General features: G+C 34.3%; 4 protein-coding genes across 5 annotated transcripts; 2 read left to right on the top strand and 2 right to left on the bottom strand.

Annotated features, from left to right (window-relative positions):
- Positions 1-4,294: 4,294 nt before the first annotated feature.
- LOC117784417 (pulmonary surfactant-associated protein D-like) lies at positions 4,295-5,279 on the bottom strand. Its single transcript, XM_034622152.1, has 3 exons — positions 5,158-5,279; positions 5,029-5,103; positions 4,295-4,966 (listed from the first exon to the last, which is right to left on the bottom strand). The coding sequence occupies exons 1-3, from the start codon at positions 5,212-5,214 to the stop codon at positions 4,346-4,348; spliced, it is 753 nt and encodes a 250-aa protein (XP_034478043.1). The 5' UTR covers positions 5,215-5,279; the 3' UTR covers positions 4,295-4,345.
- Positions 5,280-7,008: 1,729 nt separating this feature from the next.
- Positions 7,009-11,887, bottom strand: LOC117782785 (C-type lectin 37Db-like). Its single transcript, XM_034619823.1, has 3 exons — positions 11,822-11,887; positions 7,515-7,678; positions 7,009-7,438 (listed from the first exon to the last, which is right to left on the bottom strand). Exons 1-3 carry the CDS (start codon positions 11,885-11,887, stop codon positions 7,051-7,053), a joined length of 618 nt encoding a protein of 205 aa, XP_034475714.1. The 3' UTR covers positions 7,009-7,050.
- A 209-nt stretch (positions 11,888-12,096) lies between these two features.
- Positions 12,097-13,088, top strand: LOC117783609 (mannose-binding protein A-like). 2 transcript variants are annotated; one of them, XM_034621071.1, is made up of 3 exons: positions 12,097-12,202; positions 12,257-12,340; positions 12,403-13,088. In XM_034621071.1, the coding sequence occupies exons 1-3, from the start codon at positions 12,143-12,145 to the stop codon at positions 13,051-13,053; spliced, it is 795 nt and encodes a 264-aa protein (XP_034476962.1). In that variant the 5' UTR covers positions 12,097-12,142; the 3' UTR covers positions 13,054-13,088. The 2 variants fall into 2 exon arrangements, with proteins under 2 accessions (XP_034476962.1, XP_034476961.1); XM_034621070.1 differs by having other exon boundaries at positions 12,388-13,088.
- A 5,020-nt stretch (positions 13,089-18,108) lies between these two features.
- LOC117784068 (proteasome subunit alpha type-2-like) lies at positions 18,109-19,186 on the top strand. Its single transcript, XM_034621671.1, has one exon. The coding sequence runs from the start codon at positions 18,233-18,235 to the stop codon at positions 19,097-19,099; it is 867 nt and encodes a 288-aa protein (XP_034477562.1). The 5' UTR covers positions 18,109-18,232; the 3' UTR covers positions 19,100-19,186.
- The last annotated feature ends 4,683 nt before the right edge of the window (positions 19,187-23,869 follow it).

The raw sequence follows: 23,869 nt of genomic DNA, 5'->3' as shown, positions 1-23,869 counted from the left end.
CCCACGTTGCCAACGCCGCCAACGCACGTGTTTACTTCATTTCATGTGCGCGAATCCAAATCCGAGTCCGTCCCTCACCCCTCCTCTCTCCCCTCCTACCACCCCCTCAGCACATGCAGAACGCCCACCTGCTTACTTGCCGCCTTTCTCATTGTTGCACGTTGCTAACAACTTGCTAACAGTTAGAAGCGTGTAGAAATCAAATTCATGAGGCAAGTAAATGCTTGTTGCAACTGCCTCTAATTGAAGAGGAATTTTTTGTTAGTAGCTGCACATTTAGTAAAGATTTATGAAATTAAAAAGTTTGCCCTAAAATATGTTAATTTGTTCAAATAATAAAATAAAATATAAATATATATATATATATAAATTCAAAAAATATAATTAGGATAATATAATAATAATATATTATGTGTAAGCCCGTAATTTTGAAATTAAAATTAGCAATTAAAATTAGATTTTTAAAATTTTTTCCACTTCTAATAGTTAATTCTAAATGCAGTCGAACTTTTTAAGTGTTCTTTTATACGTGTATATTATATGTTCATATAAGGTTTACTATGGGGAAATATTACTATATAACACATACGCAGTGTGCGCCACTGTCGACCTGTTTTTTGTTGAGTTCCGTTTTGGTTGTCAGGTGTCAAAAGGCACATGGTCAACAAGTCGTTCAACGTTCAATGTTCATTGTTCATTGGTGTTAGCGTGTTGCAAGTTGTAAGAGTACTTGTTGCACTGGCAGTGGCAAGTGTTGTTTCATATACCCGGTAATCGTAAATTAGAAAAGTATCTTGAACTCAATGCAATGTCTACTTAAATAAAATGCTCTTTTTGGTAGTAAAAATTCTCTATTATCACTTTACTAATTACATCAAGATTTTAATAAAATTAATTTAAATGAAGAACAGGATATATTATAGTCATCTATAACTCAACTTTGTTCATCTTTCTTGAATTTCTTGTTGATGAGTTTATTTGACTGCTGGCGCCCCAAACTTGACAAGCCACAACCAGTTGCAACGTGTTGACTGCTTTTAATTACAGCTGAGCATCCGCTTAGAAGACATCCGCAACGGAGTCAATTCGCAGTGTCCAAGTGTTTGTATTTGTATCTGGCAGATACTCATACTCATACTCGGATTTATTTGATTTACGCGCTGCCATTAGCCAAAAGTAGTCGCTGTGCATCTGCTGCCTGTCGCAAATGTCAAAAGGTTAATTGGATTGTGGCAGCAACTGCTTGTTGCAACTGCAACTGCCACGATAAGCTGGCAAGCGTTAAGAATGCTGTGGTCAACAACTAGGAAGACACCTCGAATGGAATGTGAATGTGTTTAGATTGAATTTGATGGCACGCATTTGTAATTGTTATAATTGGCAAGATAAGCTACTTAATAATATCAAAGCGTTAATAATTACAAACAGGACAACATGCTGTGGAATTTTAATATAAATATTATTATTTCTACTACTTATTTTGCCATATGATTTAGCGTCAAACATGAAGTTTATCTATATTAAATGTGTGCACTTTAATTAAAATTAAACGAGATTGAAATAAATTTCATAATTTGCGTAACATAATTAATAAAAAATTAAAAGGAAATATTATTTTTAATATAACAATTTAACATATTTAATTTAATTAATTAACAAAATATGCAAAACAAATTAACAAATTATCTCACCCTTGTTAAAATGCTGTGGAATTTTAATATAAATATTATCATGCATTTGTTATGGAATTTGTATATAAATAATATTATTTCTACTTCTTATAAGCGTCAAACATGAAATTTATCAATCTTAATTGTGTGCTATGTGTTAAAAATTAAATATGTCTTATATTATTTGTATTCTAACTAATAAAAATATGAAAGAAATATTATTTCATATTTAATATAACATTTTAGCATATTTAACTTAATTAATTAACTAAATATGCAAAATACAAATTTAAAAATATTCTCACCCTTGTTAAAACAGTTTACGAACAAATTGAAAATGCCGTTACGCATACGCCGCGTAGTCCCATTAGCGAATCTTCATTCAATTTTGCATAATTTATTATATTTAATTACTTTTACAGTCAATTAATCAAACACTTGGCTATGACTTGGCTTGAAGCCTCAACAATTTGCATATTGACGCCTCAGATCGCCTGAGATCCCTTCGAGTGCTCTTTGCTTTATTTTTGGCGTCTACACTTTAGAGGCCCAGCGGCGACTTGTAAAAGAAATCCAAACACGGCCAACAAATTCGCATAATTTTTTTTTTTTTTTATTTATTTTTGCCTCTGGCCATTGTTGTTGTTGTTAGTGGTTGCTTTGATGTGGTGCCTGGCCCATTTTACGCTCGATTATCGGAGACTACCTCAATGTGAATGGGAAGCCCAAAATCTGTGGTTGTAATGGCCATAGAAATTCCTCGGCCAAGTCATTGAGCTTGTCAAAAAAGTGCTCGGTTGTAATTAATCGTAAGTATTTACACATTGTTATTGCTTCGCCATGGATTGCCATGGATCATGATGGGGTTCAACTTGAGGCGGTTTCATATCAAGTGGTTGATTTGGCAACCAAAGTAAAAGTCTTTAATTTGAATTTGAAGGTGATGGCGATGGCGATGGCGATGTCGGAGACATGCTGATAACTTGGTCAGTTTCAGCATCAGCTTCAGCTTTTAGAGTTGACAGCTGCCAAGGGTTTTTTGCCACAGATTGCATTCAACATTGAATGGCAACTGCAGTGGCAACTGTCTTAACTCTGACTCTTCAATTACCAAAACTCTTGTACTGCTATTTGTTTATTGCATAAATCAACAAGTAAGCAAACAAACAAACAAGCAGCTGACAAACTTCAGCTATCCAAGAAAAAGCTATCCAACAACGACCTTGCGGCTCTGACACACTAACAAAAAATTGAAAGAAAAAAACTGTATCAAGTAGCAGGAAATTGGTTGACGACTGCATTGGTATGAATACGGGTACATGTACTCACACTCGTTTGTAAAAGTGAATGTTTATGGTACTTCAGTTGCGAGAGTCATTGTGGCAACAAATTCCCCCATCGATCGATCGATCTGCAGATCGGCAGATGGCCCCGATTACGCAGCCCCAAAAAGTACTCGAGACTTGAGACAGAGACAGTCTGGGAGAGCATCCGAGGAGAAGCAATAATTTAAACCCAAATTCGAAACTGTGTTAGAAAGTCAACGGCTGACGGATGTCATAAACAACCGACTGACAGACTGGAATCAGTCAAGATAGATTTCTCCCTTTGTACTCCGACTTCAACTCCTACTCCCATTGTCGACTAGGGCCTGATTAAGATACTTTAATTGAGCGTAATTAAGTTAACTGCGTGTTGTGTAACACTTTAAACATTTCAAATACGCCCAACTGTTGCATTTGTATTTGAATTTGTATTTGTTTTCAATTAATTGAACTGTCAGCAGCGTAATTTATAGACAAACCCTTGCTGCAGGCACTCGTTTTTTAATTACACTGATTGTTTTTTTTTAGTGAAAACAGGTTGTCATATATTCACCATATAATCAACTGCCATTCACTAAAAGATATAAAATTGATTACATTTCTTATCACTGGAAATATATTGATGTCCATCAACTCAAAATCCCTTTTAATTACTAAACTAAATCATTTATATATATTTATTTGTACACAAAATTAATTATTGATTTTAAAGTTATAACCTACGAGTAAGCGTTCAAAATATTATGTATTTATCCAATTTATCAAAATATTATTCAGTCTTCTTCAGCAGTTTAATTTACCTTAATAATTTTCTGAGTTTACATTCAAGAGAATAATTTTACCTATTTAATATAAAATACAATATTCAGTATTATATTCCCTGTTCGAAATTTGAATTTTCGACCTTTGTCGGTGATCCCAGAATTCTTTAGTATTATCAGTTATTTAGACAACATATTATTTTAGAAATACATATATTTTTTGGTTGCCATTATCAGTTCAAGCTCAATGAACCAAATTTTTGAGCTTTATGGTAATAATTTAATAAAAGCATTTGTTTATTCTCATATAAATAACGAGAACACAAAAAAAAACTTAGAAAGAATGTAAATAAATACAGTTTGAATCTGAAATCTGTTATGTTTTCTAAGTTTTGTGCTTGTATTTTATTTTTTATTAATCGATTAAAAATAACAACAAGAGGACCTTGATTGAAAAATAATAAAATCTTTTATTTATTCGTTAGTATGTGAGTTAACAATTTTTAAAAGTCCAAAAACAGCTATTACATTAAAATTATTAATTGTTTGCATAACTTCGAAACATAATTTTGAATAGAATTACAAAACTTTACTCAAGAGTATTCTTCTCACATATAAAATTAAATTTGAAATCACAACTATTATCATTCATTGCGTACTTGGAATCGACTCTCAGCACTTGAACGCAGTTTTCGTTACCTCCTTTGTTGTTAGGTTCCGGGTAACGCCAATACAAATAGGGAGCCTCCTTTCCAGTAGAGAGCAATTTGAAGACACCCTCAGTGCCAAGATCGTTGATATCCAACCAGTAGTGTTCATTGGTTAACTTTTCGCTAACTGCTTTGAACTCTTGCTCACTTTGAAGACCAGCTAGATTTCCACCCAACGCACGGCATTTATGAGCTGCTTCGAACCAATTGACACTTTCCGAGTCATCAATATAGTAGTATTTTGATCCAATTTTCTCAAATTTGGGCGATGGTTTGGCTCTTATTGCCGTAAATGTTTTACCTAGAAGCTCTAACTTTTTTTCGAGCTTACCAAACTTTTCATCGCTCTTAACAAACTTTTCTTGCAGTGCATCAAACTTTTGGGACAGCTTATCCAACTTTTCATCTACCAATTTCTTAGAGTCCTCAGCAGAATCAACATTAGCTTCGGGAAGAAGCTTAACTTCAGCTACCGGCATTTCCTCATAATCAAAAGTTGTCTGTATTAAATTTTTCATTAACTTTAATTACATTTCAAAGCACATATATTGGATGAACTTACGAAAGTCGGATGGCGGATAATTGGTGAGCTACGGCTTTCCCACATATGGCGATTATTCGGACGCAGACTCAGAGCCTGCATTAATTTCCACATTATATCTCAATTTCCAATTGGTTAGATTACACTTACCGCTTGCTCTTGCACTGCAAGAATTGCGACGAGAAGTCCGAATAAAATTATTTTCATTCTGTTTTATTCAACGAATCTGTTAATCTAAAAGAATTAAATACAACTGTATCCCATTCAAGGGAGAATCATCACTTTATATACCTTATGCACATTGGAATTATCAGAATATAATCATCTGTGTGAAATTCCCAGCTTTAAATGAGAATGTTGTTTTGAACTCTGGCTTAATCTTCCATGGAAGTCTATGAATTGTTGAAATTATCAGCAATATTCCGATGCAACTCAGCTTTGGCCTTATCAGCTCAAATTTCTATGTCTCTTTAATTAAAAACAGTTTGTTTATATTGTTTTATATATTATTAAGAATGTATAAAATAAAAGAATGAAAAGACTATGTATAAAGTTCAGTTGAGATATTTTATATATTTTATATACTTTATTCATAATTATAAATTTTTAAAAAATATTAATAATTTTGCATAAATTACTCAAGAGTATTCTTCTCACATATAAAATTAAATTTCCATTCACAAGTATTATCATTCATTGCGTACTTTGAATGCAAGTTTCGCAATTCTACACACTTTTCGGTGTCTCTCAGTTTATTAGGTTCGTTGGAGTGCCATTTCAAAAAACCCGCCTCCCGTCCAGTTGTTAGCAATCGATAGACACCCACATTGCCAAGATCATTAATGTCCAACCAGTAGTGTTCATTGGTTAACTTCTCGCTAACTGCTTCCAACTCTTCCTCACTTTGCAGACCAGCTAGATTTCCTCCCATCGCACGACATTTATGAGCTGCTTCGAACCAATTGACCCCTTCCGAGATATCAATATAGTAGAATTTTGATCCAATTTTCTCAAATGTCGGCAATTGTTTGGCTTTTATTTCAGTAACCGTTTTGCGTAGATCCTCAAACTTTTCTTCGAGCTTGCCAAACTTTTCATCATTCTCAACAAACTTTTCTTCCAGCTTATCAAACTTTTCGATTACTTTTTCAAACTTTTCTTCTTGCGTTTTTTGAGAATCCTCTGTAGAATCCTCTGTAGAATCCTCAGTAGAACCTTCATTAGAATCTTCTTTAATTTCGGAGAGCTCATGAGCTTCAGCTTCATCTTCTGGTATGGTCACATAATCAAAAGCTTCCTGCATTAAATTTTCCTTTAAATTTCATTTTATTTTCAGACTGTTAATTTAGACGAACTTACGAATCTCGAAGGATCGAAGGAACGTCCGGACATGAAATGTGGATTATATCCCTCCATTATTTTTTGAATATCCGGATTTAAATACATAGCTTTATTCTCTTGCACTGCAAGAATTGCGACGAGAAGTCCAAATAAAATTATTTTCATTCTGTTTTATTCAACGAAACTGTTAATCTGAAGGGTTAAAAAACAACTGTATTCCATTCAAGGGAGAATCAACACTTTATATACCTTATGCACATTGTAATTATCAGATTTAATCATCGGTGTGAAAGTTCCCCATTCTAAATGCGAATGCTGTTCTGAACTCGGGCTTGATCCTTGACGGAAATCTACGAATTGTAGAAATTTTCAGTTCTATTCCGATGAATTTTAGTTCATACCTTATCAGTTCTAGCTAAATTACACAAATTCCTATGTAGCAGTATATATTATTAAGAATGTTAAATATAAAATTAAATAATAGCTTGACAGTAAAATTTAATTTCTAGAAACAGTAATTTCTGATAATAGCTATGTATGAAGTTCAGTTGAATTAAAACAAACTTGCAGATTGTGTATATGGTTGTTTTATATACGCACATTGGAAAAATTTTAACCAAAATCACAATACTAAATATATCTCAGATATCATCAAACTTTATGATGATGTTTGCATATATTATTTAAAAGAATTACAAGAAATTACTCAAGATTATGCTTCTCACATATAAAATTAAATTTGTGTCCGCAATTATTATCATTCATTTCCCAATCTGATCCGTATTTGAGCAATTCAACGCAATTTTCGTTATCGTCATTGTCATTAGGCTCGTTGGAATGCCAATTCAAAAAACCCGCCTGCAGTCCAGAAGAGAGCAATTTGTAGACGCCCTCATTGCCAAGATCATTGATTTCCAACCAGTATCGTACATTGGTTAATTTTTCACTGATTGCTTTTAACTCTTCTTCACTTTGAAGACCAGCTAGATTTCCACCCAACGCACGACATTTATGAGCTGCTTCGAACCAATTGACACCTTCCGAGAATGTAGTAGTATTTTGATCCAATTTTTTCAAATTTAGGCAATTGCTTGACTATTACTGCCGTAACTGTTTTGCGCAAATCCTCAAACTTTTCTTCGAGCTTACCAAACTTTTCATCATACTTTTGGAACAGTTTTGCAAGATTTTCTTCTTGCGACTTTTTAGAATCGTCAGTAGAATCGTCAGTAGAATCTTCAGTAGAATCCTCAGTAGATCCCTCAGTAGAATGCTCGTTATTCTCGGAGAACAACTGAGCTTGAGCTTCATCCGCAAAATGGAAGTGACCCTGCGATAAATTTAACGTTCAATTTTTTTTAATTTTTAAACTAAAAAGATAGACGAACTTACTAAGCCCAGATGACGGAAATTCCGTACTAATTGATTACGTCTTTCCATTTCAAGTTCTAGCTGACTATTCGGAGGCATATCAGCAATCTACATTAATTTCCACTTTATATTTCAATTTAAAACTGATTAGATTTCACTTACAGCTTTACCCTCTTGCACTGCAAGAAGTGCGACGAGAAGTCGAAATAAAACTATTTTCATTCTGTTTTACACAACGAATCTGTTAATCTGAAGGAATTAAAGAAAACTGCGTCCTACTCAATGGAGGATCAGCATTTTATATACCTAGCGTCCATTGGAATTATCAGTTTGCAATACGATTGTTGTTCTGAAATAGGACTTGACCTGAGTCGGTAATGTAAGAGCTGTTAAAATTATCAGCTCTATTCCGATGCAAATCCGTTCAGTTCATATCAGCTTTAGCTAATGGAGACAATTTTTAATGTGGCATTAGTTTCTGTATTGTAATATATATATTGTTAGTAACATAAAGAATAATTATTATGTATCACATATCACATATTTTTTAACAAATCATTCTTGTATTCTACCTTTCTTTCCTGTATAAAAATATTAGTTTGTTTTGCAAACTTTAGCAATTTGAAATATTGCAAAAATTAAATAAACAACACTTAATAAATTAGTTGGAAATATAAAATATTTTGAGAGGCAAATAAAAAACAAAATGTATTAGACAGAGTTCATCAGATAGACAGACAGAAGGGCAGACTGACATGGGTTAACAAATTGTCTTATCAAATTGTCTGTATATACACTTATGTATTTGATAAGGTCTGGCACGCGTTCATTTAACTGTCGCATACATTGCGTCGAATTCAATATGCTTTTATACTCTGTGAGTAATAGGAGTGAGTAATGCAAATAGAATGTATTTATTGCTAATAGATTTATGACAGTTTCAGAACTTGGCCTCTGCTGACCGTTGCATTTATAGTTTTGTTTACTCTAGCACCTCAGCATGATAAGCAAAGTTAGATAGTACTTGTCTAGAGGAGATGGAGTCGAGGATTGGGAGATAAGTTGAGACGAGAGATGCACTTCGACTGACTGACTGCACACACCCAGCACTTTTGGGTTTTTAAATATGTTTTTGGCAGTTGCTCAATTTTGCCACATCATGGCAACAATTATGTGCCAAAGATGTGCCAATGGCTTGGATGGAGCTGATGCAGCTCCTCCTGCAATGATGTGCCAAAGTGTGAGCGGGAGAGGGGAGGAGGGAGTGGGACAAGGGAACTGTGGCATTGTTCTGTGGTGCCAATTAAAGTGCTATTTAGTGCCGAATATTAACAGAGATCGAAAACGCTCTAATCTTATTTATGCTCATTGATTTTTATGTCTTTTATTGTCAGTTTCGGCTGAGGCAGCGACAGCGGCAGCAGCAGGTGGAAGAAACGTCAAGCTGCCACTTGTGGCAGAGTTGTGAAAGAATTCGCAAAAGACTTTTCGCAATCACCAGCGTCTAACTAAGCGTATGTATTTATCGGCACGGCACATACTATACTATACGTGCTCATATTCATAGTAAATAAATATTTTAATGCGCTCATCATTACGAAAATTCTGCAAACTCAAACTGGAAACTCGAAAACTGTTTTCAAGCTGAAAATCATATGTCAAACACTTGAAAAAACGTTGCCGCAGCTTGCCGCCCTCCAATAAAACAACAACAACGCCAACAAACAAAATAAAAATAATCAAAAAAAAAAAAAAAAACATACAAAATAAAAATAAACTCAAGTCAAGTCAACTTAGTCCAAAGCCATCAACACATTCACCCAGAGATGCCTCCTCCTGCAATGTTGCCTCCTCCATCTCCTCCTCGAGTCATAATTAATCTGCTTCGGCATTTTTTCTGATTTTTTTTTTCTTTGCGTGTTGCAGCAATTTAAAGTGGAGTCCCCGACTTTTGATTACTAGTCGAACTGCAAGACAAAGCCAAAGTTGCAGTCAATGTTTCGTAGATACTTTCAAATGAGTCGCAGTTCTTTTTTGGTGGCATGCCACTTCAGCGGCGCCCCAACAGCCACAGCCACAGCCACAACAGCCACAACAACAAATTTGGGTTACATTTGGCATCTTAAAGATACAAATACACTTGGACATACTATGCATATCGTATACTTATTACGAGGCTGAAGGGGAAAATCTTAGCCAAGAACAAGAACGCTCAAGTTTTTCTGAAAAGCGCCTTTTATTGTTCTGACAGACAAAAGGCAAACATTGTTAAACAATTCGCATACAGTAGCTAACAAGTTTAGGATTTCAAGTTGAGGTTTATGGGGTTAAGAGGTCAGCTTGATGGAGTGTCAGGCCCAGACTGCAGCGACCTTCAGACTGAAATCGAACCTGAATCTTGCATTGAAATTGCAGCTGGAGTTTTTTGAGAACAAAAAACTTGACATGTATATGCACTTAGTTTTAACATTTAATCAAAAGCTTATAAAAATCAGTAGAAATTAAACTAATATAAAGTGTTTATTGTTACAAAATCGTAATCATAAATTTCAACCGCTCTTTTAAATTATTTAATTGAAATTCTTGAACTAAATTTGCAGTTTTATAATCTCACAATGCTCGAGGCAACAGCATCAATAACTATAACTATAAATCCACGACTATAAATCATGATATCCATCGAATACGTGCATATATAATTACTTTGGAAAATAAAACACAAAAAGCACATTCTAAAAAAAATTGTATAGCAACAATAAAACACAATTTAGTGTCACATAAAAATAAAACTAATGCCTCCAAGCACATCCCACTAACCCAGCAACCCACCGATCCACCGATCCGCCAATCCACCGATCGCACCGTCTAGCGATGCCACCTTGCAACTGCTGCATCACGTTGCAGCAACAGCCGAAACCATCAAATTGTAACAATTTTTCACCTGTCGCCTAGGCTTAAGCTTAAGCCTGAGCTTGAGCACATGATTATTATTACATCAGAAGAAGAAACATAAATTTTGGCCAACAAATCGTGATGCGACTAGATACAACAACAACATCGACAACAGTGCGTTACAACATATTCCCAACTTGCAACTCGCAACTCGCAACTTCCATCTTCAATCTCCCTTTTCTCATCTCCCACTATCGTCCTCATCAGCCTCATTCCGTATCATCTTCAAGGAAGCAGCAACTATGCGTTTGATTTATGCCACCAAATGTATCACAAATTTGTCTAAAATTATGACAAGTCACTACGAGCTCATTGACCGAGTATACTGGACTTGAAGATACTCTGGAAACTAACAAAATCGCCTACTTTAAATAAATAGTTATTTTAAGGTCAAAAATATTTGATAAAAAATAAAATGTTTAGTTTTTAAAATTGGCTAAATATATTTAAAAATTTTAGCATTCGTTTTGATAAACGAAACAGGTAAGAATTTCCTAAATATATAGAAAAATAGTGTGTATACAATTTTTTGATAAATTTATAAATTTTTCAAAATTATAGGGCATAGGAAGAGAAGTAGAAATGAAGAAATAGCATTGGCAAGACCCATGAAATTATTTTTATTATTATAGTCTTAAAATATTTTTGATAAATGTATAAAAATTCCATAATTAAAAATTATAAACAAAGTGGAAGAATGGGGCATGCACATTATAAAATATATAATTGTATTTGATCTCAAGGTTAATCGCAACAATAATGCATACAAACTTTGAACTGTTATCGCAGATTTCGAGCAAAAAAATGAAAATTAAAAAATACAAAAAACTAATCGCTTGAAAGTATCTGACAGATACATTTTAATCGAGTATTGGCACTTGAGTTTGAGGCCAAGTTATTAATTTTGTGCTACAATGGCCATAACAATAATAACTGATGAGGGCGCGCGATCTCCGACGGTGCAAATAATTCGAATGCCTCAAAAGAAAGGCAAAGTGTCAAACCCTGAGCTTGGAATTGGAAATTAGAAAAAAAAAACAGCTACTAAAAAAATTGAAGAAAAATAAAATGTATAAATAAATTAACATTAAAAAAAAACAGAGGGAATTAATAAAAAAATATTTAGAGTATATTGAGCTCGTTATCAGGGAGAAGGAGGCTTCTCCGTATTGTGAATAATATATATTACAATATACAAAATCTGTATTTTTCTCATTTAACTAGAGCTGATAAGCACTGTACTGAGTTGCATGGAAATAGAGCTGATAATTTCCAACGCTCTAACATTTTTGACATAGGTCAAGCCCTAGTTCAAAACAACATTCGTTTTGCAAACGGGAAATTTTCACACTGATGATTATATTCTGATAATTGCAATGTGTAACAGGTATATAAATTATTGATTCTCCCTAGAATGGAATGCAGTTGGTTTTAATCCCTTGAGATTAACAGATTCGTTGAATAAAACAAAATGAAAATAATTTTATTTGGATTTCTCGTCGCAATTCTTGCAGTGCAAAAGAATAAAGCTGTAAGTGAAATCTAATCAACTTGAAATTGAGGTATAAAGTGGAAATTATTGTAGGGTGTGCTAATGCGTCCGGATATTCACGAAATGATGGAGATGCATAGTCCACTTTTCAAGCTCGGGGGCATTCCTACGAGTTTCGTAAGTTCGTCTTAGTTATCAGTCTAAATTTTAAATTAAATTTAAAGGAAAATTTAATACAGGAACCTTATGAAGTTATGGTCTTACCGGAAGATGAAGCTGCAGCTCATTTGCTCTTCGAAATTAAAGAAGCTTCTATTGAAGGCTCTACTGAGGATTCTACTGAAGATTCTAATAAAACGGAAGAAGAAAAGCTTGAAAAAGTGGTCGAAAAGTTTGAGAAGCTGGAAGAAATGTTTGTTGAAAATGGAGAAAAGTTTGGTAAGCTCGAAGAAAAGGTAGAGGACTTACGTAAAACAGTTACGGCAATACAAGAAAAACAATTGCCGACATTTGAGAAAATTGGATCAAAATATTACTACATTGATGACTCGGAAGGTGTCAACTGGTTCGAAGCAGCTCATAAATGTCGTGAGTTGGGTGGAAATTTAGCTGGTCTTCAAAGTGAGGATGAATGGAAAGCAGTCAGTGAAAAATTAACCAAGGGCCCCTACTGGTTGGACATCAATGATCTTGGCAATGAGGGTGTCTACAAATTGCTCTCTTCTGGACAGGAGGCAGGTTATTTGAACTGGCATTTCAACGAACCTAATGACAGAGAAGATAACGAAAATTGTGTTGAATTGATCAAATACGGTTCAAAGTGGGCAATGAATGATAATAACTGTGCAAAGAAATTTAATTTTATATGTGAGAAGGATAATCTTGAGTAATTTTTTGTAATTCTTTAAAAAAAATATATATTATAAAGTAATGCAAGCATTTAATCATTTAATTGTACTAGCTGTTTATATATTTGTTACTTAAAAAATAAGTAAAAGGGTATTTTGTATTAAATTAACGTTTAATTTAACGTATCTATTTTGTTATCTATCATCCAACTTAATCAGAAGATCTGTTCCACAGAACGACAGTATTGGCTGCTTACATTTTTAAAGCAATACAAGTTTAAAAACAAAGACAACTGACAAAATAAGATAAGATTGCCAAATGCAATCTCTTAATCAAACAATTTGTCTTTCCAAGTTCAACCATATTATCATTAAAATAATCATCGTGTAAACACACAATTCCAGCTCATAATAATGCCCAGCAGCATTTTGTGTCATGTCAAATACAACAATTTATATACAACCTGATGCTGAGATCATAATGATCAAGTGCGATAGATTGTATGGCATTCTATGGTAAAAAGTAAGTGCATTGGAAGGATGTGCCTTGACATTTGCCACCATTTGTGGCAGCCGTTGATGATAATGATTGATCGGCACTTGTCTTCACAGACGTAACAGCAAATTGCTTTCGTGATAATGGCAACCTCGCCAAGAAACCAACAAGCCAAGAAGCCAACAAGCCAAACGGGCCAAGTGACTGGACCAGGTTGATCCACAAGCGATTATCGGTGCTCGTATGCAAATGACACGAATCTTCAAGCGTCCCACAATCTTCAACCGATTCAAACTTTGTTAATGCGCATAACGAGACGTGTTCTATTATCCAAAAGCTGGAGACGATCAGGCTGGATCCACTGACTCACTGACTCACTGGCTCTCACAACTCTTGCACAATCATTGTATCTCTTGAGGAAAAATCGAAAGTGCCTTTTTTTTTTAGGCCACAACAATAACAATAGTTGGAACTTGGCTCGGAGCAGCGACTTTGCACTTTCAATTTGAGCACATAAAGTATCAAGCAACAACAACAAAAAGTAGTTGCATTTTTTTCTCAATTTGTTAATTATAATTTGTTAATTGTTTTATAAACAGTTTACATACGAAATCGAGCCCGCAGCTTCTGCACTGTGGGTCTCAAATGGAATGTTGAATTGCCAAATGCCACTTGAAGAGCAAAAGAAACGAATTGCTTAAAAGTGGAATCGAATAATGACAGACTACTAATTAATCATGCCGAACAATTAAATATTTAAACCAGGGACCGCAAATAATGATTATTTTTATTTTTTTAACTAAAAAAATCACACACTTCTAGTGAACCTAGAAAAAAATGGTTTACACCAAAATCTTTATTTTTTCTTAATCTCTGCGTTTCCGTCATGATTTTTAAATTTATGATTTTTACGTTTTTCTTCAATGATAATTATTATTTTTGAGTAATTTTATAAAACTTAAACCGTAATCATTATTTTTGATCGAAAAAAAATAAAACTCAAAAATAATGATTATTTATGATTTTTATTTTTTTCGCTCAAAATAAAACTCAACAGAAACTTACGGCCTCTGGGTTAAATATTTTGCCAATATTATTTTTTATTATTATAAATGGAATATAAAGCTACCTCCTAGCATAATTTTTTTTTTCTAAAATTTTTAAAAAAAAAATTAAATAATTTATTTATTATATATTTCAAATGATTTTTATTCTTATATTCTTATTCTTTATTCAAATAGTTGCCACTGAATGTCACTTTGCATATTTTACACTCCGAAACATTACTTTCCACTTGGAATGTAAAATAATTGCGCAGAACACAATTACGCTTGCGACCCATCCTGATAAGCGATTAAGAATGATCACCAAAAAATATGTGTCAATGCATAAACGATTGCAGCATACAATAAGCACTTCTTAAAATAGATTAAACAAACGCATGAGCGTAGTCAAGCGCAGTCGAACTACGGATCTCTTCGTAATACCCCCTTCGTTGCGACTATGAGTAGCTCTCCTTATCTTTTACTTGTTATTAACACATAACAGGTATTGCAATTGCAATTGCTGTTGTCGATAGGATGCTGTTATTTGTAATGACGTATTTTCAATTACTTTAAATATATACATGTACAATAGTAAATGCTTTAATTAAATGTTGAGTTTTATTTTGAGCGAAAAGAATAAAAATCATAAATAATCATTATTCTTGAGTTTTATTTTTTTTTGATCAAAAATAATAATTACGGTCTAAGTTTTATAAAATTACTCAAAAATAATTATTATCAGTGAAGAAAAAAGTAAAAATCATAAATAATCATTATTTTTGAGTTTTATTTTTTTTCTTATCAAAAATAATGATTACGGATTAAGTTTTATAAAATTACTCAAAAATAATTATTATCACTAAACAAAATTGTTAAAAATTAAAATATAATCATTACTAAGTAATTTTTATTATATAACTTATAATGATTACGGTCCCTGATTTAAACACCAAACTATCGGCTTTTAACTAAGTATTTATTGTGTTACAGTTTGAGCTAATCAAGTTTTACTTTAGGATTATTTGGGACAAGTCTTTAACAAGACGATTAACAAAGTAGCAAATTAAGTAGAAAATATGTGTGAATATAAAGTTTTAATGCATAAAAATTTATTTTTTTAGATACATTTTATTAACGCACAACTTAAATACTAAAAATAATTATCTTATTTTACGCACAACTTCAAGCAAATATTTTTCAAGGCTTTATTGGAGTTTTAAAAAAAAATTTCGAGAGTAATAATGCGCTTAAAAATTTGACTAATTAATGTTAGCTTCAGATCTTGCACCACTGATACTGTTAGATATTTATTATGTATATTTGTCTTTCAATTCAAAATATGTGTTAATAATTCTATAAATTTAAATTTCTTTATCTTTTTGTATTTATTAATAAAAACTTTCGCTTTTCACACTTAAATTCTTCACATATCGATTTCATCTCGAATTAATGGGCTTTCAAGCACTGTGCTCGACAAAAGGTTCAATACAATTGAAGTACAAAAAATAATGAAATTTGTATGGCCTATGCTGTCGACGTCGACGTCGTCGTCTGCGTCTGCGTCAACGTAAGCGTTGTCTGCGTTGTTGTTTTCAATGTCAATGTGCTAAGGATGAGGCCGTTGTGGTTTATGGTTAGCAACATAACCTTTTTTAAGTACAGACAAAGCATAGCTTGAGAGTTGGAATCGAGCGAGTACTCGTACTCATATTCATATTCATAGTCATCTTTGGTATTCGATTTGGATGATCTTTTGTCTACGTTTACGTCAGAGGCGGAAGTGGTATCTATTTTTTTTTTTTGTGCGTTAGAGCACAGAGCAAAGTGTTTATCAATAAATATATTAATGACTGACGCAAGTATCGTAATAATTATTTATACATTTATTTGTACTCCAATCTGAGCACATGAGCATCTCTAGCTGATTTATTTTGGTGCTTTGAAGCGTCATGGATGTGGGTAGGCCGTAAACTGCCAATCAAATTAAAAATTCGACCCCCACGCAATGTGGCAAGTAGGATGTAGTACACACATTGCTTTGGCTCTGGAGTTCAAGTTGTTCTTCCAAGTGGCGTCAAGTTTCCAGCAAGCAAACACGTGTGTGTGTCGCTCTGTGTGTGTGTGTGTGCTTGGCCAAGCGGATTAACTGTGCAGAACTTGCCATCACGGCCAAGACAATGGACCATTCATTGAACTGCAAAACCAAAGAAAATGAACAAATTGCTAAGCAAAAGGCGAAATTCAATTAGGTTTCCTGAACGTAAAACGCACAAGACGCCAGCTCAAGTGGCAGCAACAACAAATGTGGCAAAGTGGCAACAGTAACAGCAACAACAGCAGCAACAACAGCAGCAACAATGGTAGCAACATCGCCTACCTTCTAATGTTGCTCAAGTTGTTGCGGCCTCAGATGTTGCACAACATCAGCATCAGCATTAGGCTGCAACAAAGGCAGCCCAAAAAAAAAACATAATCATTTCAATTTAGCTAACTCGACTGGCCAAATGAGTTACCAACTTGCCTCTGTTGTTTTTGTTTTTGTTTCTGTTGTTGTTTTTGGTTTGTTTGTTCAGTGGGAACTATTTTTATGAGTTGACTTGGCCATAAATAATTCTGAGGCGTTCACAAATTGCAGTGTTTTGGTGTTGGGTACATGGAAGTACCGTTGTCACCTCACAAAATATTGTATTCTCTGTATTCTCTGTTCTTTATTCACTATTCTCTATGCCACATCAATCATCGCCGACGAACCGACAAACTGATGAACTGTCAATAGATGTGCTACCCCCGTCACTAAACCAAATTGTTCTGGCTTTCAACTTCAAATTGATGTGCACAAATTTTAATTATTGCCACAGCGAGTCGATGCCGAGCACTTAAGCAACTAATTTTGCAGTTGCATTTGCCACTCCAAGCACCGTACATGTAATTACTTTATGAAGCTCAATGCGCTGCGTTTTACGACTTGGCTGCATCATCATCGACGGCATCAACAGTTTTAACTGCATCAACAGCATCGGTTGCGACAACCATCAAACTGAAAATCAGCTCAAAATGCCAGAGGTCCAGGCACTCAAGTCGAGCAGCTTTTACTCTGATTCTGCCAAAAGCCAGCATCGACCTTCAAACACAAAACTTAAGAATGTTGTCAGAATACACATGCATCCATCCAACACTATACAACACAGCACAACACTCTCAATAACATCATCTTTAGCATCGAGTGCATGACTATGATTTAACTGTTCTACAAGCATTACCAACTTGGGTACGCCATTAAGTGGAAAAAGAATATATGACTCTACTAACAACTTATTTACACTACGCTCAACATTTTTGGTTACTTGTAAATAACAAGAACAAGGGTCAATTCCCACTTTAAATCACTTTTTGGATTCACCTGAAAGTTGTCATAATGTGAATAGTCATAATTTGAATTTACAATGGACTGCATAAAACAGGGAAATTTTGATTCTTTGACCTGAGTCATATCTCTGAAACTTAGGAAGCTACGAGGCTGAAATTTAGCTTATAAACCAGTTGTAATTCAATATTGATTTTTGTAGTAGGCCTAATAATTAGAACTCAAAAAGTACAACACAGAATCGATCAGAATTAAGACGAAAACTACATATCGACAACACAATTCACATTCAACAAATTCTAAATAATTTTTACAATGAGCAGTGGTTCAGGTAAAGAAGAAGACGAAGAATGTGAAGAGAGTTCTGAAGAAGGAGACAGTAGTGACGAAGAAGAAAATGGCCCAGAATCAGAGAGTAGTGACACTGATGAGAAAATGGATTTTCAAGAACCTGATGAGATGCAACATGAAGAACGTCGTAATCAAAGTCCCGCCGCAGTCCGTAAATCACTTAGTAGAGCAGGAAGAATCCTGCAAGTGGATTATGCCAATATTTGTGCATCCAATGGTGAACCAACTGTGGGAATTATAGCCGAAAATGGCGTCGTCATTGTAAGCGAGAAGAAACTAAGCAATAGCCTGATTGAAAGTGATTCCGTATTTAAAATGGCAAAACTAAACGAATGTCTTGGAATGGTCTATTCCGGTATTGAAGCTGACTTTCGACAGTTGTCTAGGCTGGCTACGAAGATAGCAACAGGATATATGGTGGCTCATGATGACACAATACCGCTAAAAGTATTACTGCAAGAGCTAGGTGCCAATATACAGCAATATACACAGTCTAGTGCTGTGCGACCTTTTGGTATTGCACTTCTAATTGCCGGCTGGCAAAGAAATCGTGCCCATCTCTATAAGATGACTTGTACCGGTAGCTTTGAGGCCCTTAAGGCCGTTGCTATTGGTCGCAATGCCGAGGCATCTAATGCTTATCTGAAAGAACATCATTCTGAAGCGATTGTCTTGGAATCTGCCATTTCTCTGGCCCTCCAGACCATCAAGTTGTCCTGTGCTAATAATTCAATCGCTGCTCATCAAATGGCCGTTGGCATTTCCGATTCTAACGGCTTTAAGATTCTGACAGACTTCGAAGTCGGCCTCTTATTGGCGCAGTTGAGATAGATTCTTTGATAGCACCCAAATCATGAAATCGTAAATTTATCTTCTAGTTTTTGTAAATCAATAAAGTATCAGTGTTCGTAAACTAGAGCTGAGTCAAATTATCGAAAATTTCAAACTGTCATAACTTTGGTAAAAATTAGCCGATTTTCATGAGGAATATCATTTTGATCATTATTTGGCCTCTATTTTCATTCTGCATTAAAATTGGAAAATGTATTTTTTTGGCCCACACTGTCCATTTTTTCCATACCTTTCTTTACTCTAGTGACCAGAGCTGAGTCAACTTATCGCAAATTTCAAACTGTCATAACTTTGTTAAATCTTAACCGATTTTCTTGCGGAATATCATTTTGATCATTATTTGGCCTCTATTTTCATTCTGCATTAAAATTGAAAAATGTATTTTTTTAGCCCACACTGTCCATTTTTCCATACCTTTCTTTACTCTAGTGACCAGAGCTGAGTCAACTTATCGAAAATTTCAAACTGTCATAACTTTGTTAAATCTTTACCGATTTTCTTGCGGAATATCATTTTGATCATTATTTGGCCTCTATTTTCATTCTGCATTAAAATTGAAAAATGTATTTTTTTAGCCCACACTGTCCATTTTTCCATACCTTTCTTTACTCTAGTGACCAGAGCTGAGTCAACTTATCGAAAATTTCAAACTGTCATAACTTTGTCAAATCTTAACCGATTTTCTTGCGGAATATCATTTTGATCATTATTTGGCCTCTATTTTCATTCTGCATTAAAATTGAAAAATGTATTTTTTTGGCCCACACTGTCCATTTTTTCCACACCTTTCTTTACTCTAGTGACCAGAGCTGAGTCAATTTATCGAAAATTTCAAACTGTCATAACTTTGGCAAAACTTAGCCGATTTTCATGCGGAATATCATTTTGATCATTATTTGGCCCCTATTTTTATTCTGCATTAAAATTGGAAAATGTATTTTTTTGGCCCACACTGTCAATTTTTCCCATACCTTTCATTACTCTAGTGACCAGAGCTGAGTCAATTTATCGAAAATTTCAAACTGTCATAACTTTGGCAAAACTTAGCCGATTTTCATGCGGAATATCATTTTGATCATTATTTGGCCTCTATTTTCATTCTGCATTAAAATTGGAAAATGTATTTTTTTGGCCCACACTGTCCATTTTTTCCATACCTTTCTTTACTCTAGTGACCAGAGCTGAGTCAATTTATCGAAAATTTCAAACTGTCATAACTTTGGCAAAAATTAGCCGATTTTCATGAGGAATATCATTTTGATCATTATTTGGCCTCTATTTTCATTCTGCATTAAAATTGGAAAATGTAATTTTTTGGCCCACACTGTCCATTTTTTTCCATACCTTTCTTTACTCTAGTGACCAGAGCTGAGTCAATTTATCGAAAATTTCAAACTGTCATAACTTTGTCAAATCTTAACCGATTTTCTTGCGGAATATCATTTTGATCATTATTTGGCCTCTATTTTTATTCTGCATTAAAATTGGAAAATGTATTTTTTTGGCCCACACTGTCCATATTTTGCATACCTTTCTTTGCTCTAGTGACCATTATAACTTTGCGTAAAAATGACCGATTTTCATGCGGAGTATCATTTTGATAATTTTTTGTGCTCTAATTTGATTCTGTATCAAAATTGGAAAATGTAATTTTATTCCATAAATTCGTTTTTTCAATAGACGAACAGGGCTATAACGACTCAGTTCATTAAGAATGGGCTCTGACACGCCTAGAGAGACAACATTGAGAGATTGATGTGAGATCAAAACAATGGATGAGTTGATGGATGACATGGATCTCGTACTTACCGCATGTGACTCCACCTCTTAAATAAGAAGAGACTCATTTGTGGAAGATGTGTATGTAAGTATGTGTGCCCTTGTAAACGAATATTAGAGCTATAGAAAATCTGTGGTATTTTTTTTCTCAGATTTCCCCTGCTGTTGCCCCTAGCGTCAAATCATCATCATCATCATTATCATCATCCACATTGAAGTGCGCCGCAATTTACATCGAAATGCCTTAATTGATTTAAAGCTCAGACGGTCGCAGTGTGCGGGCATTGCATCAAAAATTATTGTAGTTTAATTTAAATTATATGTTCCACTCGTCAGTTGTTCTAGGTTACAAAGTAAACACTACAAAATCACACACACACACGCACACACACAACAAGTGTGTACTTCAAGGTAACCTCTCTAAACTCAAACAGAAATTACAATTTCAACTCATCTTGGAATTGGACTTGGCGCATCATCATCAGCTAACTGGCGGGAGGGGGGAAACGGGGGTGTTCCCAGTGCCATCAGCTTTTGGGGCATGTTCAATGTAAATTAGCCGGTAAAATGCGTTATTTGTTATTATAAAATATGCAGGAAATTAAATGATTTTTTAATGTGCACATAAATGATTACACAAATGCTTGCATTTGGTTGCTCTTGACTGTTATTGAATATAATTTTGCCTGCAGCTTAATGTTTTTATTTTTAGTTCAACCAAATATGAGTTTTATTACCCCATTTTTAAAGTCATTATAAATGCGTGAAAAATAATGAATTATAGGAACGGAAAGACTCACATCTGAGCCTATATTTAGTACAATAATTGTAAGGTATAAGCTATTTAAATTATGACTATGTTCTTGTATGCCACATAAACTTTAAGTTTGCTTTATATTTTTAATTATTATATTTTTTATAGTTCTTTTTATATCCTGTTTGATATCGTATATTTTGAATTATGAATAAATTCAGTAAGGTAGAACTACAGCACAGAGGGTATCTGTTAGTGCAGCACACCCACCTAGAGCATTCTAAATCCTCTCAAATATGTTTGCAGCATTAATTCGGCTTATAACTGTAGTTATACATTTTAGCATTGTTTTAAGTGTTTTATTATCATCGAATTTTAGGCATAGACAAGGTCATGGTATTACTTGCAATTTCTTTAGGTCAACATTGATGAAGTACGAAATACGAGGTACGAGTAGACTCTACATTTTGAAGCTCTATGTCAGTGTCTGACATTTCCTAAGCTTTTAATAAATAAGCCTTGAATTATTCATTCAACATTTCTGTTATTATGGCTTTCCTTCAAATAGATTCGACATGTCTGCATCGCAAATGGAATTATGTTTTTATATTTTTTTGTTAACTTGGGAGTCATGGGTCATTCAAAATGTGCCACTTCCTTCCAATAATATGGACCATAATTATTACCTCATTGCTCAGCAATAAAATGTGAAAGTCAGCCAGCTCGTGCCGAGATCAATGGTAAGGAAAAAAAAACAATATTGCCAAAATGTCAATAATGGGTTTTGCATTAAAAAAACGATGAGGAAAACGAAGGGAGAAAAAATAACAAGACAATTTGCAAACTTAACGGCATTCAAAGTATTTGCAGATCGTGATAATGCTACGCCCACCCGTTGAATAAATAAGGCAATAATAATACTATTCGAATACAAGCATGAGTACAATGAGCTTTATTTGAATTTGTTACAATTTCTGAAGTGATCATTATGTCTTTCTATTGTTTTTATGGCTAATAAATAATAAAAATAATGACCTTCAATGCGAATTTCCACACCTCACTTAAAAGTCTAATTTTGCATTATGAATTGCAGCCCCTTTTTAAAAGGCATATGATTTTGTACATTTTATAACATGACAAATTAAATGCTTTTTGCCTTTTAAAATGAAAATACGAAATGATCAAATGTGACCAATTTTTAAAAAGGAGCAATTTCTCTAGTGACTATCTGTACAATATTTTGGAATGCAAACACATTACATTATTTGTAATGTTATAAAGAAAAAAATGTTACATATTCTTGTTGTATTCCCATAATTTATTTCTCGATTCGTATTTCAAAAGTCTTCAAATTCAACAATCGCATCTCTGTCATTAATAATTAAGTATCTTTTTTACAACTATCTTAATTAAGTAGGAATTTATTTAGTAATTTTCACAGTTTGCCCCCGGCAAATGCATTCAACATTCTATCCCAGCACTTAAATTTTTCCAACGGCAATGTTCACATTTCAATTGCACATAACAGGCCTAATCCATGTCAGCATCTGATCATTTGTTTGCTACAAATCTCTCAGACCGCCTCCTCTAGTGGAATCATTAAATTTTTGCGCCAAGATTAAAGATCAAAAACAAAACGCGAAAAACTCTCACGCCCAAACACACACACACACAGAGACACACTGGCACATAGCTGTAGCTAATTTGTTGTCAAATTGCGGAGCATAAACAAGATGAATGTTAAGCAAAAAAAAATTTGTTTTGTAGAATTCTTGTATTTAATAAGTTTTTTGTTGTCTTTGGCAATCGCATGCGCAAGTTTGTGCCTTAAGTCTTTCGTTTTGAATGGGGCTGCTGCTGCTGTGGCGACTGCCACACGACTGCCGACTGACTGAGAGCCGCAATGAAGATGCGTGGAGCAGCAACAACAACCAGTGGCAGACCCAATTCCGCTCACCTACGGCCCTCGCTCCGATGCGGACGTCGATGCCGTTGCCGTTGCCGCTGCCGCTGCCGCTGCTGATGCTCACACTCTTGTTGTTGCTGCCGCCGTCAGCTGCATGACTAATCCCATTACAAATAAGTGTTTTTGCTATTACATGACAACAACAACAACAATAGCACACATCAGCAAATGTTTATGGCATAGGGGTACAGGTATAGGTACAGGTAAATGCATCCCAGGAGCGTAATACTCCCCCGCTGCTCATTTATTT

This window comes from Drosophila innubila (genome assembly GCF_004354385.1).
Source record: "Drosophila innubila isolate TH190305 chromosome 2R unlocalized genomic scaffold, UK_Dinn_1.0 1_C_2R, whole genome shotgun sequence".
NCBI classification, from domain to species: Eukaryota; Metazoa; Arthropoda; class Insecta; order Diptera; family Drosophilidae; genus Drosophila; species Drosophila innubila.
Note: the sequence above shows the minus strand (reverse complement) of the source record. Positions and strands in the feature narration are given on the sequence as shown.

What these genes read in the sequence shown, in the direction of transcription:
- LOC117784417 (XM_034622152.1), bottom strand. Translation starts at nt 5,214, where the DNA reads ATGAAAATAATTTTATTCGGACTTCTCGTCGCAATTCTTGCAGTGCAA. An exon ending in TTGCAGTGCAAGAGCAAGCG is followed by an intron (nt 5,104 to 5,157) that starts GTAAGTGTAATC and finishes AAATTAATGCAG; the next exon opens with GCTCTGAGTCTGCGTCCGAA. An exon ending in TTATCCGCCATCCGACTTTC is followed by an intron (nt 4,967 to 5,028) that starts GTAAGTTCATCC and finishes AATTTAATACAG; the next exon opens with ACAACTTTTGATTATGAGGA.
- LOC117783609 (XM_034621070.1), top strand. Translation starts at nt 12,143, where the DNA reads ATGAAAATAATTTTATTTGGATTTCTCGTCGCAATTCTTGCAGTGCAA. An exon ending in CAGTGCAAAAGAATAAAGCT is followed by an intron (nt 12,203 to 12,256) that starts GTAAGTGAAATC and finishes AAATTATTGTAG; the next exon opens with GGTGTGCTAATGCGTCCGGA. An exon ending in GGGGCATTCCTACGAGTTTC is followed by an intron (nt 12,341 to 12,387) that starts GTAAGTTCGTCT and finishes TTAAATTTAAAG; the next exon opens with GAAAATTTAATACAGGAACC.
- LOC117782785 (XM_034619823.1), bottom strand. Translation starts at nt 11,887, where the DNA reads ATGAGAAAAATACAGATTTTGTATATTGTAATATATATTATTCACAAT. An exon ending in ATACGGAGAAGCCTCCTTCT is followed by an intron (nt 7,679 to 11,821) that starts CCCTGATAACGA and finishes AATTTATCGCAG; the next exon opens with GGTCACTTCCATTTTGCGGA. An exon ending in CTTGCAAAACTGTTCCAAAA is followed by an intron (nt 7,439 to 7,514) that starts GTATGATGAAAA and finishes GTAATAGTCAAG; the next exon opens with CAATTGCCTAAATTTGAAAA.
- LOC117784068 (XM_034621671.1), top strand. Translation starts at nt 18,233, where the DNA reads ATGAGCAGTGGTTCAGGTAAAGAAGAAGACGAAGAATGTGAAGAGAGT.